General features: G+C 41.5%; 1 protein-coding gene across 1 annotated transcript in view; it reads right to left on the bottom strand.

Moving 5' to 3' along the window:
* NFIA (nuclear factor I A) overlaps positions 1-16,140 on the bottom strand; it is a 362,772-nt gene that overhangs the window by 51,078 nt on the left and 295,554 nt on the right. The window contains exons 9-10 of the mRNA XM_029946438.1: positions 3,295-3,473; positions 856-1,021 (exon numbers count right to left, since the gene is read on the bottom strand). Coding sequence (XP_029802298.1) covers positions 856-1,021; positions 3,295-3,473 — 345 coding nt within the window. The remainder of the gene's footprint in view (positions 1-855; positions 1,022-3,294; positions 3,474-16,140) is intronic.

Genomic DNA, 16,140 nt, shown 5'->3' on the forward strand with positions numbered 1-16,140 from the left:
CCATCTGTCAAGGTTTGGCTGTCCACCCATCACCTCAGAACTCTGTCTCTGGCCATCACTCTTTTTTGACATCGTTCCAGGTATGAATACAAGCCAAATTTGTGTGTTTGAGCTATTTTTATGCCCTTGTCATCTTTAAAATATCAGGCACTTTCCCTCTAATTCAGCAACTAATCATTCCTATCATCTAAAAAGGTTTTTATCGTCTGATCACATGTTCCCATGCTATTCAGAGAAGAGCCAAGAGTTTCTTTCCATTTTCCATCCAATTATACTTTCTATCACCTCCCCTTGCCACACCTGACCACGCATCACAGTTACCAGCTCTGATCTCTGCCAGGCTCTTCCTCTTGGTGAGGGTCAAGGCACACACCTTTGAACTGTCACTTTGATTTAAACCTTTTTTTCCCTTTGTGATGTATGAGGTACACAGCTCATCAAACGCATTGCTCCTGGACTGTAAGTTACTGGAAGGCAGGCCTATCCAAAAGCAAAAGGAACTTTTTGCTAATAAGAAGGTATGTAAGGAGATGCTGTTGGAGGATCATGAGGAGAGCATTCAAAGCTACTCAAATAATATACAAAATTGAACAGTCATATCTGGGTTTCAGTCTTGGGCCTATAGTTACACCACCTTAGCCACCCACCCAGTCACTTCCACATCCGGTGCAGCTGACAGTACCCAAGAGCGGTGTTCGCTGCGATCCGGCCCCCGCTCTGCAAACTCACACTACAGCCATCACTGGGGATGTGTGCCTATCACTCGAGCCTGCACAGTTGGGACAGAACTTTAAATGAGGATTGCAGTACACGGAGCTTTATGCATGACCGGCGCCTCGTCTCAGCCGTACTTACTGGGTGAGGTCGGGGAGGCTGCACCTCCTTCTGTTGATGTGGTCGGAGGCTTTGTGTCTGGCACGGGCAGAGGCACAGGCCTGGCCATCGGTGGTGGCGGCGGCGGTGGCAACATTGGGGTGGGAAGGAATGGGTTGTGCACTTTGCCTTGGCTACTCCCGTTGGGCTGTGAGGGTGGGAACAAAACAAAACACGCAGAAGGAAAAGAAGAAACAGATACCGACCATTAGCAGCTTCTGGAAATGAAACATGCATTAGTCCACCTTTTTATGTAAAATTACAGAGTATTCTAGCTGCTTGAAGTCTTGCATAAGAGCATATGGATTAAAAAACTGTTGGGTTGTGCTTAAGGCATTCTACACAAATATAGTCTTAGGCACACATGCTCAACGTAGCCTCAACTTTTCTCTTGAATCGCTTTGGCCTTCTTTGCATCCTGCTTCCATAAAATGACCTGCCAACTTGTGCTTGGAATGTTTCACTTCTGTATGAACTGCTACCTTCATCATCATTCCCGCGAATATTATTTATGTTATATGTAAGTGTTTTGTAGGTTGTGGCATTATTCCATCATGTCTATTTATACAGATATAATGAAGTTTCCCAAATATGCATTTGCAATTAAAAATAATATTTTATTTTCACTCTTCAAAGTTGATATTATATAACATTTAATAAATATGTTAAGTGAATATGAAAATTTTCTTTCACATATTGTATAACATCAGGCACAGAAACTTTAGAATTGAGCTGTCAAAATTCTGCTAGGGAAAAATATCACTTCTAATTTTGATTTAAATTATATAAGCATATGCCATAAGAGTCATATTTATTTGGCTGCCTGATGTTAGAACAACCAAATAACAGCTCTTCAACAAAAGAAAGTTCCCCTCTGAAGAAAGCATTAAGATCCGTTGTATTTTCAAGTTTTTCAAAATAGTCCCATAAAGAGACTTGCCTTAAACTCTGCGAAATTTTGGTCAGGACACAAAACTGGGAGTATGACGGTTGTACAGGATAAGGTCATGACTATTTTTAAAAGGTTAGAAATGTAAAAAGTCAGATTCTTGATGCTGGTGGTCACTTCAGACTTTTCATGGTCTCCCAGGTGGCCTTTCTGACTCCAGACTTCAGGGTGCTGTGCAACCAATAATAACAGCGGGTATTTAGGCTCTAGTCCCAAATCAATATTCAGTTGCGGGAGACCCAGCTGTCCCAGGCCGTTAAGCGTAAGCTCAATAATTCTGCAGAGGCAGCCTCCGTCTGCCCCTCATCCACCGCTCTCTTATATATTTGGTATTGTTCCTCAAAGACGATCTTGTCTGACAATCAGGATGCTGCACCTTCTTGCCAGCAAACTTGCCCGGCTGTTATTTCTGAGTGGGCTAGAAGTCCATAAGTGAATGCTTTAGAAGAAGCCAAGCAAATGAATACACAAGCAAAAAGAAAAAAGGCCCCTATTGATTTGTTGTCTAGACAGAAATGTATCTGCTAACACATCACCAGACATTAGTCAGAGCTGCCTGTTCTGTCTCAGATATGCAGAATCAGGTATTTCTGCACGGGAGGAAAATCAGTGACAGGGCCATGTGATACAATATTCTAAATTAGGCAACAATAATTATGGCTCATCTGAGGCTTTGTGTGTAGTTATTAGGAGAAAAGGAAAATCACATGTGGCTTTATGCTGGTCATTATTTACTATTTATTATTATTATTACTGAACTTGGGATGCAGCTATCCAATGGTAAACATTTGGTTCCCTTTCGAAATAAAAATTCACGATTTTTAAAAAATCACTTTTACATTTGGAGTATTATTTCAGGTCGTGATTATTCGGTTTCTTGGAGAAAAAAAGAAAATATTCGTTTGAAGCTGCTGAATACTGTTTAGCTTTATATGAAGAGAAGTGGGAAAGATAACTACTTGCAGAAATAACAAACCATAATAAACTGTACTTCGAGCATCTTGAGTTCAAGTACTGGTCAACTTGATCTAAAGTGTTAGGAGACTGTATTTTTAAAAAATACCAACTTAGCTGATCTGAAACATCTGTGCCCCCTCATCCCTCCACCCCAAATCATTATTTAAAATTAGTTGGTCTTTTATTTTGTTAACTGCGTGAGCTTGAGGGTTAGTGTGCGCGAGGTGGAATTATCAGCCCACAGACCTTAGAAGGTTATACAGTTCACCCTTGAGATGATTTATATCCATAAACTTGACAGTTGCGAACTTAACACAAACACTTTTTAAACCCTGGCCAATCACTCTTAGAGCAAGTTAACTTTCCCACAATCTAGAATAAATATGACATTTGCCTGCAGTCCGTCAGCACAACATTAGAGCACAATGTCACATGGTCATAAGGTCTTCCCTTGTTATTTTTACATTCGGTTAATATTTCTAAAGAAATTGGAAAAAAAAAAGAGGTCTCCTTACATTGAGGAACCCCACCTGTCCAGCCTGCTGACCAGCATCAGGGCAGACAAGTTGGACAAACTCTTTCAGCGTCTCCTGAGGGTGATAGCGGATGGCTGGGTGCGAGAAGTAAGGTCCCGGCTGCTGGATGATGGGCGACGTCGGAAAATGAAGAGTCGAGGGTGTTGCATGCGGGCTTGCTGTAGGAAAAGAAAGCGTCCGAGTCATGAGGAGAAAGACCCGCTTTGCCACAGCTCCTAAGCTCGGTCCAGCTTCCTGTTTTCTTTCTTTCCTGACCCAACTCATACCGCTGCTCCTGTGGCTGAACTGCACACTGGGTACGTCTGATAGATTTTCTTCCTCAAGGCTCTAAGACAAACATGGAGGTTAGATTAGGGTAGAGTTTCAGGCTGTCTTTCCATTTTCAGTGGACATGAGTTATAAAGGCATTAATAATCCTGGGTGAAGCTGAAGATTATTCATTACCTCAAGAGCCTTTTTAATGAAGCAAGCAATAAAAAATGTATTTGGTAGATTAGACCTGATTTAACTGACATTACATGTGACAAATTCTAGTTTGCACATATGGATCCTCTTTCATGCCGAGCTAACCCACAGACAATAATTCATTGTTAAAGCTCTTATACCCCTTTCAAGGAAATTTCTAGGGACTAATACAGGATGAAATTTTTTTGAAGTATGTAGTAAATGATCACTTAATGAACCCATGTAATTTGGGTGCCTCACTTTACATGGAAGGTTCACGTAGCCTTTTTTTCTTTTCTTTTTTTTTTTTTTTTTTTGGCCAACTCAAAGCCACATTCAGAAATGCATAAATGTTAGACAGGGAAACACACAGGCTGAGTGGGCAGTGACCCCTGCTAATCTGTGGGCCCTCTGCCCCTAAAAATTGATACAAGAACTCACACAACTATTACTCCTTTTTACTTGAGCCCTGCTAAGTTTTATTTGTACAAGAAGATTACATTAGATTAAAAAACTTATGTGAGCCGCTTGATAATGTTCCTGAGAGAACTTCTGCCCTTGAATTCGAAGGGTGATTGATAAAATCTGCTAGGGAGTAAGAGCAGCACACAGGGAAGCTCAGGGATATCAAGACAAGCAACACGAAGGTGGCCGCTTTCCCCAGGGAGGGCCAGAGAGACAGCTCCCAAATAAAAGCAGGTCAGAGTGTTTATCTTGCCTTACTCTTTGCAATTTAAGTCTTCAAACTCTGGGAGTCCCTGCAAAGACCAAACAAAGGGATACCCCAAATTTTGGAGAATAAGGCCTTCCTAGTAGCTAGAGCGACTCCTAAAACTGTCAAACAAATGAAGCAAGTCAGGCCTTCTACCACTTACCCCATAAGCATGGCTGAGGATGTAAAAATAATACATCGCCATTGATCACTGGCCACGGGTTCTTTGTTCTTTACTGGGATATCTTTAGTATTGGGGTGCTTTCTAATAATTGAAATGGCTAAGGACTTTGGGGTTCGGAATAGCATCTGTAGTTTGTAAAGAGTGAAAATGGAAGTTTGGAGTAGAAGCAATAGTCTACTCCATGTCTTGAACTTGCTGATGGGACCTTTCATTCATGCAGCCTTTAATCCATCTGATACACATTGATGGGGCTGCTCCTATGGGCATGGGATACAGCGGTGTGCCAACAGTTTCATCTTCAATCATGCCATTGAGGGCATCTTGAACATAGCCTATTGAAACTAGAATTCTGTGACCTTCCACCCTTTATACTTGCTCTTTTTCCAGTCTTTCCCATCTTAGTAAATAGTTTTTTCAATTTAATTGTTCACTGTCATGTCTCCAGAACACTGTGTGGCACCCCATAAATATCAGTTGAATGTACAACAAGCGATTGAATACAAGAGTGGTACAGAAATCAAGAACCATACAGATGGACTTAAAACTTTGGGTTTTTTTCCACCTGGAAAACAGCCAGTGGGGTTATAGAAAAACTAGTAAAACTTAGGACTTCATACAATAAATGATAAAGCTGGCAATTCATTATTATCTCTGAGTTTAAACCCACAGGCTAAAAAGTTAAATGGCTCCGGTCACCTCTTACTTTGCCAGCTGTGCTTAAAGAACCAAAAGGAGATCTGTTCATCTAATATAATATGGTTGTCTCCGCTGGTGGCAGGAAAATGTGACCCAGCATCACCTCTGACCAAACAGCTTCTAGTTGGGGACAGAATGTAGTATTTCCCAAACAAGGCCGGGCATGTACTGAGCGTAACAAAATGAAATGCCCGGTTTCTGCAGCATGCCAAACACCAAGGTGGGAACTTCACTGTGAAGAGCCCCCTGGAAGCAGACCTTGGTGATAACGTGGCAATGCTTCAGGTGCTCCACGGAAAGTGATACATGGTTGTTCAATTATGAAACTCTAGCGGCTAACAGAGAATGCTGCCCAAGGAGAAAATTCATTTGAGTAGATATCAGGTGGATAAAAGTTAGTAAAACTTGACAGAATCATTCAACTAATCTTGCAATCCCTCCTTTAATATGAATCAACATCATAGCCCTTTTTGTTATTGTTCAATATGTGAAAGAATATCGTTAGCAACTTAAATTTAGATCTTAGTTTATTGTATTTTACTAAAACAATTTATTCACCTTTCCCTTGTGGCCCAGAAACCTACGAACACATGGTACTATATGAAATTAATTCTACAATGACTGACTTATAAGGACCAATTAATTCTTAATTAGCACCAGGAAATCATTTAGCCTGTAGTTTCAAATTAGACAATTGCTGAGTCTGCATTTCAAAGGGTTCTCCTTCACAACCCTTACTTTCTCAGGCCTTGGACTTTTTGGTTCATCCAGTAGTTTACTGTGAAACTGGGTATAAATCATTCAAGATCCTGAGCTTTAATTCCTTAAAACAGAAAATAGTTGTTATAGATGTCGCACAGTTCTGTGAAATATTATTAAATACATGCTCTTTCGCTAGATACACTGCTAGTATTACTCGTTTACTGGATGAGACCCCTTTTCTTCCATTATCTAAAGCTTGGACTTCAGCAACATCTAAATTTGGATTTTCTTCTCTCCTATTTCTTGTCTCCTCTCCTTTCTCTTGGATTAGATGCTTTCAGCTTGCCTATGTTTTTGTCTAAGTAGTCTCAAATCATTTTAGAAAGTGTCACTGGGGTTAAACCAATCAATTGCCCAATCAGTAAAATTCATTAAAGGTACACTGAGATCTTCCGATCAGGGATCCTACAGAGAGACAACCATTATGAATCTGGTGTGGTGCTGATGTAATGCACAAAGAATGGTAGGAATCCAAATTTTTGACAGAGGAAAACATCTCTTATGAGTGTGTGTGTGTGTGTGTGTGTGTGTGTGTGTGTGTGTAGTTGACATGATAAAAAATTATAGCACATTATGTAAATGCATATTTAGATCCTTTAAAATGTGCATTATTTACTGGAGAGTCATAAAGGCTTTTCTCAAGTGGTTACAGTTTATTGCAGTGCATCCGTCTGTATCCATGTTGATGTTAATACAATTTTGTGTATTAAAAGGCACTACAAAATTGGCTGCTTCTGGGGTCTAATACTCTTAGCACCCTAGGCCAGGAGCAGCAGAGAATGTCAGAAAACACCCCGCTCTGGGTGGATCTCACTACCATTTAAACTTTAACCAGAGGCCGGACTTATTTAAAACAACTGCTAGGCTTTTCACAAACAATACGAGTAAGAAGGAAGGAAATTTGATCAGGTTTTCTTTGGCCAGAATAGCACTGCCTACATATTCTGAACAAAGTAGCCACAATTCAAAAAAACAGGGAGCCAGAATTTCCCAAAGGGTAAAGAGCTCAGTTATTTATTACAAAATGATCATATTACTGGATACTTATAAAGGAGAAAGCAGGTCAGACAGGTTGGTTTACTTGTTTGTACTTCCCCCTCCCCTCACCCTGCTTCTTTAAAAGATTCTCCTGGTTTTAGTTTGAAAGAGAAAAAGCTAAATATTTGACATAATATACATATTTCTACGTTAAAGGTGCTTTCTCCTTTTTTTAAAATGTTTATTTATTTTTGAGAGAGAGAGAGACAGAACGCAAGCAAGGGAGGGGCAGAGAGAGAGGGAGACACAGAATCCGAAGCAGGCTCCAGGCTCTGAGCTGTCAGCACGGAGCCTGACGTGGGCCTTGAACCCACGAACCACGAGATCAAGACCTGAGCTGAAGGCAGATGCCTAACCGACTGAGCCACCCGGGTGCCCCAAGATGCCTTCTCCTTTAAAGTAGAATTAAAACCAGATACAGAGTAGGTCAAGGTTATTACTAGGTTATTATGTGTTGAGAGACTTATTTGATCCAAGTGACTCTTGGTCTATGAGTCCTCCATAGTGGGAAGGCCTTATAGACATACTCTAGCTCAAAAAAAGATGACATCAGGGAGGCATAGCCAGATAAGTTTGGAAACTTGTGTTTCATTCTTTTATAAATCTTGAGGGGAAAAAAAGAGAAGAAAGTAATCCCTCCTTCCCATTTTTAGTAGTTTTGCCCAAACTCATACAACCTTCCCACATTTCTCCTCCAACCAAAATTTTATGGGTTGAAATATGTTCTTGTATTTAATCTGACATAGCATTAACTGCTTTATTCCTCGTCCATGAACCGTCAGATTCTCACAGATTGGACAAGGACTTGGATTCTTTTCATGTTAGCATTTGCTTTCGAGACTCCAAAGAAAACCTGGCGAGAGAGCAGTGCCAACAACAGAACCTAACCCCCTTCAGGTGTGTGAAGACCGTGTCACATGCAGCCTTCTCCCCTCACCGAAGGAATGATCACCCCCAAGCCTTGGCATTTGTAAAACTTCGCAGTCTCACCATTAAATCAACACTGAGTCCGTGGCAACAGGTGAGAGTCCAGACCGTTTCTCTGGGTTAGCACTGTTACCAGAAAAAGCCGCTCACCTCTCTTCAGCGGTAAGACGTTCTTTAGACAAAAAGAGCTGTTTCCATAGAGCGACGGGTGGCATTGAGAACTCCTGACTACTTATATCTAAGAAGTAAAGATTTTAACAAGGCAAATCTTTAAGAGGAGAAGAAAGTGGAAGAAAAAAAAATTGTGCTAAAGAAAAAAAAAAGTCTTCCACAAAGGCAAATGGCATTTGAATTATTTGGGTTGTTAACTACTACGTACTTGTCCTCCTCGGAAATTCAAAACCACAATGTATAACACCACTGTAGGCTGCCCTAAAGCTGAGAAATCTATCTTAATGGTCCAGAGCTATAATTTATAAATCATGCATGATCAGACCTGCTACTTATGAAAGCCCAGGAGTTTGGAATTATGGGATTTATTTTAACGGAAACCCAGGGAAAGGGGAATTAGCAATGGTTTTTAAACCTTTAGGAGATGAAGCCTTTTCTAAATAATAAACCTTTAACCTGAAGCAAGCCAAGGTTTTCAAAACATACAGTACGTATCTTTAACATCGCCAAGGTGCATGTGAAGGACTTGGATGTCAGATGAGAGAAACATATGACATTGCATGATGAGGGGGAAAGCACTAGTATTTTTCTATTATCGCTACCAGAGTAACTTGATGCCATACTAGACTTCTAAGGTGTATTCTGTTCCATTTTAATTAAGGGGGTCTTCAGGCTGGAGACCAAATTCTAACGTCTTCTGGAAAAGCAGACAGAAAGGGGGAGGGAGGCAGGTGAAGTTCTTTTAAATTTTTTATTTAGCTCAATTTTAGCTACTTAAAGACCCTTCTTGCTCTGGGACCCTAGCTTATAACCACGACCAGGGGAGGGCAAACATTTTCTGTAACGGCCAGAGAGTGAAGAGTAGGCTTCGTGGGCTGCGTGCTGTCTGCTGCAACTACTCAACTCTGCTGTTGTGGGGACGAGGCAGCTCCACGTGACACACGAGGATGAGTGCGGCCGTGTTCCAAGTACATTTATTTTTGAAAAGAGACACAAGACTTGACTGAACTTGTGGTTTGTAGGTTGCCAGCCCCCGGTGAAGACCCACATAATTCCTGTTCACACTCCAAACACTTGCTCTGTTCTGCTCAGGAGTTGAGCACAATCACTGTTCCTTTTGTCTCTTCCCTGTAAAACCCTGTCCTCGTCCCGATCGGCCTTTCTGCTGATGCCTCACCTGCTACAGCCTGCCTTCTGTATTTCTACCAAGTACCCCCCATCGCCACTCTTGTTTTCTATGCTGAGACCTTGTACCTTTTGACTACCTTTACCCACTCCTCCTCCGATCCCCCGCTGTAGCTCTTGGCTTGTCCCTCTTCACCGTTATTTAACCTGCTTTGGTCTGTGCTGGTTTCCCACACCTGTGTGTATAATTTCAAGTTAAACATACAAATAAAAAAATGGTGGAGGCATAATATGAGGACCATGGGCTTTACAGTTAGTTAGGTATAGATTCAAATTCTAGATCTTTCACTTATACCAGCTATGCTTTAAGTTTCTGACCTTCTCTATGACTCAGTTTTGCCATCTGCATAATAGATCTAATGATATCTCATAGATTTGTTGTTAGAATCAAACGAGACAAAGTAAATAAGGCATGTGGTGTAGTTCTTGACCACATGGGTAAGTGATCAATAAATAGCTTCTTTTATTGGTAATAGTATCACAGGGATGGAGATGAGGATGGGAGGTGAATAAGTTGAAATGTGTTTCTATTTGCTAAGACCTGCTTGGATTACAGAATACACAAGGGGAAAGGAAAAGGAAAAGTAAGAATAAGAGGTACCTGCCGCTTACCCGTCTCTTGGACAAATGAATACATAAATATCGATGAAAGAGTATGTACTATCAATATTGACGTGAGATGAGGTTCTTGAAAAGAAATCTCTAAGCAACAAAACGCAAAACAAAGCAACAGTAGCAAATCGAATGGTCATGGTCACGGACACCATAGATGCAATGACCTATGAAGACTCTGTTTGACCAAATATACTGTGAACTTGTACTTTTGCTTAAATCTCAAACTCTTGATACTTAACCTAGAAACTTAGAACTATGGGGCAATCTCCCTCTGGACTCTGTTTTTCATTTACATCTACAACCCTTGAGTGACTATACTGAACTCTCCTTTACCATGAAGATCCCTGCCATCCACACACCCTTCAGAGCTAACCAGATTCTACACATGTCTTTCTCCCGGCCTCCCCAAATCCAAATACAATAGAAATTTCTATCATTCCCTTGATAGGCCCACTATGTCAGTTTTGGGGAATTGCTTATTGAGATCTAATACATGTTAAATCTAAAAAAAAAAAAAAAAAAAAAAAAAAAAGCTTTTAAAGAAGATCTAGAGTACTTTTGAGAAAACTTTTTTTTTTTTTAATTTCTAACTAGATTAAGGGACTTTTAGTTTTATTTCTGCCACGATTCGGCTTATAAATATAGGCAACTTTTCGGTGCCTGGGTGGCTCAGTCAGTTAAGTGTTTGACTTTGGCTTAGGTCATGATCTTGCAGTTTGTGGGTTCAAGCCTTGCATCGAACTCTGTGCTGACCACTTGGAGCCTGGAGCCCTCTTCGGATTCTGTGTCTCCCTCTCTTTCTGCCTCTTCCCTGCTCATGCTCTCTCTCAAAAATAAATAAACATTAAAATAAAAAAATTTTTTAATAAATATTGGCAACTTCTTTCTCCTCTAGTTCTCTCCTCTGCAAACTGAGGAGTTTGAACCCAATCGCTGAAGCTCACCTAGCTTTACATTTCAGTGGAATCGCGTCTCTGGGATTACATACAAACACTGAGTACAAGTGGTCTGTAGTGAGAACGCTGAAATCTAAAATATCTGAAACCAGGGAGCATGCACCCTTTTAAAAATATATATTTTTTTAAATGCTTCTGAGATATCAAGCTATCTTGGACTCAGGCTCTCAGACGCCCTGACTTTGGGAAGGCTGTAGTATTTAGAGTTTTAAAATCCCTGAGTGTGCTTCTTCAAGCTCTGAATGACAGAGGCCCAGCCTTTGGATCCCGAGGACTTCCTCTCTGAACACGCGCTACTTGTGCACTCTGCCTAGGATGCCATGATGGCTAACGTGAAATGTGTTTGAACACCACACAGTAGTGATGATTATTGGAAGCATGAAGACGGACTGTTTAGTAAGCAAACCTGAAAAGAAACCCATTCCATGAAGGGAACGTGAGCTTCTATGTAATAGATAAGCAGTCCAATGAAATGAAAGATGAAGAATGGGAAACACAGCAAAACACTGGAGAAAAAAGCAACTCCGCAGAATGGATGACCACAGAGGTAACAGAAATAGGCAAGGATTCCTCTAACAAGCAGCTGGAATTACAAACTGCAGTCCTGCAAAAGAGAACTTCCAAAGTAAAATCTGTGGGGGTGCTCCAGCCTCTTGGAGGATTACCAAGGGTTGGGGCCTGGGTGCTCTGCAAGTGTCTGCCGACACGGAGAAAAAGGGCAAAAACCAAGCAAATAAACGACAACAAAACCCATGATAAATAGAAAAGCATGGGCTGATTTGCGGCATTTCCCCCACCAAACTGTCAGATTTACGTTAAACTAAGCCCCTATTTTTTTTTAATGTTTATTTATTTTTGAGAGACAGAGCATGAGCAGGGAAAGGGCAGAAAGAGAAGACGACACAGAATCCGAAGCAGGCTCTAGGCTCTGAGCTGTCAGCACAGAGCCCACTGTGGGGCTTGAACTCACAAACCATGAGATCATGACCTGAGTCGAAGTCAGACACTTAACCGACTGAGCCACCCAGGCGTCCCAAAGTCCCTATTTCAGAGAGGCATGTAACGTTCAAAGCATCCTCTTGAATTCCACGTATCTTCCTGAATACACCCCAGAGGACTGAAGGATTTACTCCTCCTGTGGTATATTTCACACACACAGGGAGGAAGTATGGGAAGAGCCAGTCCAGTGTCTAAGTCAGAGGTTCACGGTTTTATCCCAGGTTGGGTATCAACCAGCTCTGTGTCCCTCCCAATTTCCTCTACTGCAAAATGGAAATTGTATTGCATGTATGGGTTTTAGAGCTTTACCACTCTGGGCTTGAAATCACCACTCCCTTTCCTAATATGCGCAAAATTACTTAACATTTCTGAGCCCACTTATCTATAAACTGGATATAATGGCACAGAAAAAAAGATCTTTCTGAGACTAGAATGAATTCTAGTATATAGTGGGGCTCACTCACTTAAAAAGTTTGTATTGAGAATCAGCTACGTGCTAGACAGTATATTAGATTGTGGGTTATTTATTATTCTTAGAATATTTTTTGGCATAAATTAGGATACACGAGAAATCATCAGGATCATACAACACAATGTGGCAACATGAGATAACTGGGAATCAAGAACTGAACTATTTTCAACTGTTTTCATGGACCTGGAGCTTCATGGCATGGGCTAATAGTCACTTTCTAGGACCTGAACTTACCTGTGAAGTTACCAAGTTAGGACTTGCAGGAATAAGTCACTTTGGCTAGTGAGAAAGTCTGGAAACAGAGCTCTTGTGGGGTTTTTTGGGGGGAGGGGATACCTATCCTTCCCTCAGCCTCAGTGTATGTATTTAGAGTGGCCCTAACCTTACGTCCTGGCTCTGCAGGCAGCCATGCAACCCAGGCTATGCCAATAAGAAAACCCCTTTATCCTTTAAACATAAGGATTATTCCAAAAGTGACCCAAGCAAATGACCCACACCACGACATTCAGAGCCATAAGCATCCAGAAGTAGAACCTTTCCTAGATCTATTGTGAACAAAAGCTGTTCTCTTTCCCTTGGGATTGTTAAAATGCTGAGAATTAAGATTGGAGCTGCTCACGTCATTAATGCTACAGTCCGAGGAGATTCAGCTTAAGAATGAAGTTCACATGGAAGACAGCAGAGCTGAGGGGAGAGACCTACATATAGATTTCTGAAGGTATCATCTGAGCTTCTGGATCCAGCTCTACCTGAAGCCATAAACCCCTAGACTTTTTGGTTACCAGCACTAATCCATGATTTTCTTTTGGAGCAGTACAGGGATGGGTAAGGAAGTTAGTTGTGTTTCTGTCACTTATAAGAAATTTCACATGAAAAAGGATCTATATTAACATCTCTTCAAAGCCATTCATTACTGGTATGTGGTAATTCTGCAACTTTTTATGGTGTTCAGGAACTTGGGGGTTTGGGAAGATCTGGAGATATCCCTCGGGGATGCCAAGGTTTTCTAAACTCATATTGCAGGCCAATAGAAGGGACCCCCACAAATACTTTACATACTGTGCTATACTTCCCTTTCTTGAATTCCTCTCTCATTAATCTCATCATACTAATAATAACCTGGTGGAGCTGCCTGTTTTACTAGGCTGCAGGCACAGGGCTTGTCTGGTTTGCTCATTAGGGCTGAGCACACTGCTTGGCAGATGCAAAGTGCTCAATAATTATATGCTGAATTGATTCCTATAAACAACAGACTCTTGCTAACAAAAACGGTGCTTAACTTGAGCAAGAGCCATGCCTGAATGAAGACATGCCAAAGTGAAGTCGGTGCCATGGCTAAAGGGCCACCCATCCCGGGACAGAGCTATTTATTGCCCCACTGGGGAGATTCCCCTGTTTCCCCAGTGTGATGGGGTAACTAGGATGTTTACTTCCTTGGGACCACATCTCCTCATCTGGGCATCTGGGCGCCTCCCAGAGAGGACCCACGAGGGCAAGTAGAAGACAACCGGGGAGGAGGGTTGAGGAACGAAGGAAGTAAGGACCCTCAGAGAACCACATTCAAAGCGAGGATAGAAGACATCCCAGAGGTGGTGGATGTTTAGTGACATACTATGACAGTGCCCAGCCCTTTCCCTATGTCATTTCACTTCCTCCTCCTCCTCATGCTTTCACGTTTTGTACAGGCGGGAAAATAAAAGGTGGGCAGAAGACAGGTGACTAGTTCATGCATATGAAGATCCCAAGTGGCCATCCAGGATCTGAATTCTATTCTGGCCAATTCCACAACTCCCTGCACTTTTCACTACACTCTGCTGCTCCCATTTGAATTATTTTTCGGAGGTCAAATGGTTTATTTCCTTTCAGAAGTGTTTGTTCCCAGGTCCCTTATTATTGTATTGCAACCTGGCAACTCTTATGTTGCTCATGTGTGTTTTACACATAAGAAAAAGGAAGTGTTTGAATGGGGGGGGGGAAAGCAACTGCCACTGAATACGAAGAAATGGCAGAATGTCAAATGTAAACTTACTGTGGAAATATACATTTTAGAAACCATTCTGTACGCGTGATTAAGTACACTAATTTCAACAATACAAAGGGTGCAGCCTGAAATAGGTGACTCTCTTTGATCCTGCAACCACATTAATAGGGCCGTACATCGCCATTTCAAATATCAGTGCTCACCCCCACTTTGTCTACATGGATGATAAGCTGATACTACATAAACATTGTTAAAGCCACAGTTCCATGCTACAGTAATTCACTTAACTTTAACATGATTTATGGTTCTGTCAATAGGGGAGGTTGAAAACCCTGCACTGAAACTTCAATGTGAGCTTCATATTTAAAACAGTAATTTTGTGTGTGTGTGTGTGTGTGTGTGTGTGTGTGTGACAGAAGAAAACATTCCACATAAAGATGAGATACAGGTCCAATATTGACTTTTTTATTCTACTCCAAAAAAATGACAATAAAGAAGGTGTCCAAAACATGGAATCAACATTCTATTAAGCTAAACCAAGAAGAAAGAACTGATAGTGATTTCTAGCTCAAGCAATGCCGGGAAGTCTTATCAATGAGAGGATTTCGAAGAAACCTTGCTCAGAACCACTGCCTTTACCGTGTGTGCTTATGTGGGTCTATGGTGGGGGTGAGGGTGCGGGAAAGAAGAGAGAGAGGGAAAGACGGAGAGATGGAGAGAGGTGGAGAGAAAGGGGCAAAAAAAAAAAAAAAATCCCAAGGGAGGGCAGCTTCAAGATGAGTTTAAATCCAGGCCCGCATGGTTAATCACCCTACTTTTCTCTCTGGCCCTCAACTTGGGGGCATTTTGCCTCTTTAAGAGATGAAGGAGCCAATTGGTCTTACTGCTCTGACCCGTCCGTCCTCCTTGGGACCACATATGAGCACGATTCTCCTACAGAAGAGCTCTCTCTAGAAGTTTGCTGCGGGGATGACAAATTAACCCAGCAGGGTGTCCCACACATCTATCTCGGTACAAATTATTAGTGTAATAGAGCTTTTAGTTATGCATTTATCTAGTAATTATTGAATGGCTACACAGAACCGAGCTGAACAGCCGTGGCCTTTGATGAGGTTCGCTCGGTGGGTGGCCTCACAGTTAATTTAGGATAGTTTTCCACTAAGCAGTTCACTTGCCGACAAATTAGCTAAACAGCCTTCTCCTTTAAATATTTTCCATGTCATAGTGAAACTCTTTACAATACAATAAAGGTACAGTTTTAATTACACGCTTCCTGACTTTTGTTTAGTTGTAGTTTTAAAACATTTGCTGGCACTGTTTTTTTTCCTTCGGCTGGGCAGTAATAGCTGGTTGTAAGTATCTGGCTAATGAATTTAATAATTTCCTGAACTTGGACTTAAAGGGCCTTCGCTACAAAGCTGCTTTTCCTCTGTACCTTCCAGATCCTTCAAGTCCCACCAGCAGTGTTTCCCACTGGGCTGGACCCCAGCACCAGAGCTAACCTTGACTAATGTCCACGAGCCCTCTTACTTGTCTCTCAGTGCACCTGAGAGGTAGCGTTCATAGGTCTGTGATGCCTCCATTTGAAAATCAATTCTGGCAATTCCTATTGCACAGTGACAACGTAATGTCTTCTCAAATGACATACTCCGCTAATAAATAAACACCTTGCGTCTGTTGGCC

This window comes from Suricata suricatta, chromosome 8 (genome assembly GCF_006229205.1).
Source record: "Suricata suricatta isolate VVHF042 chromosome 8, meerkat_22Aug2017_6uvM2_HiC, whole genome shotgun sequence".
NCBI lineage: Eukaryota > Metazoa > Chordata > Mammalia > Carnivora > Herpestidae > Suricata > Suricata suricatta.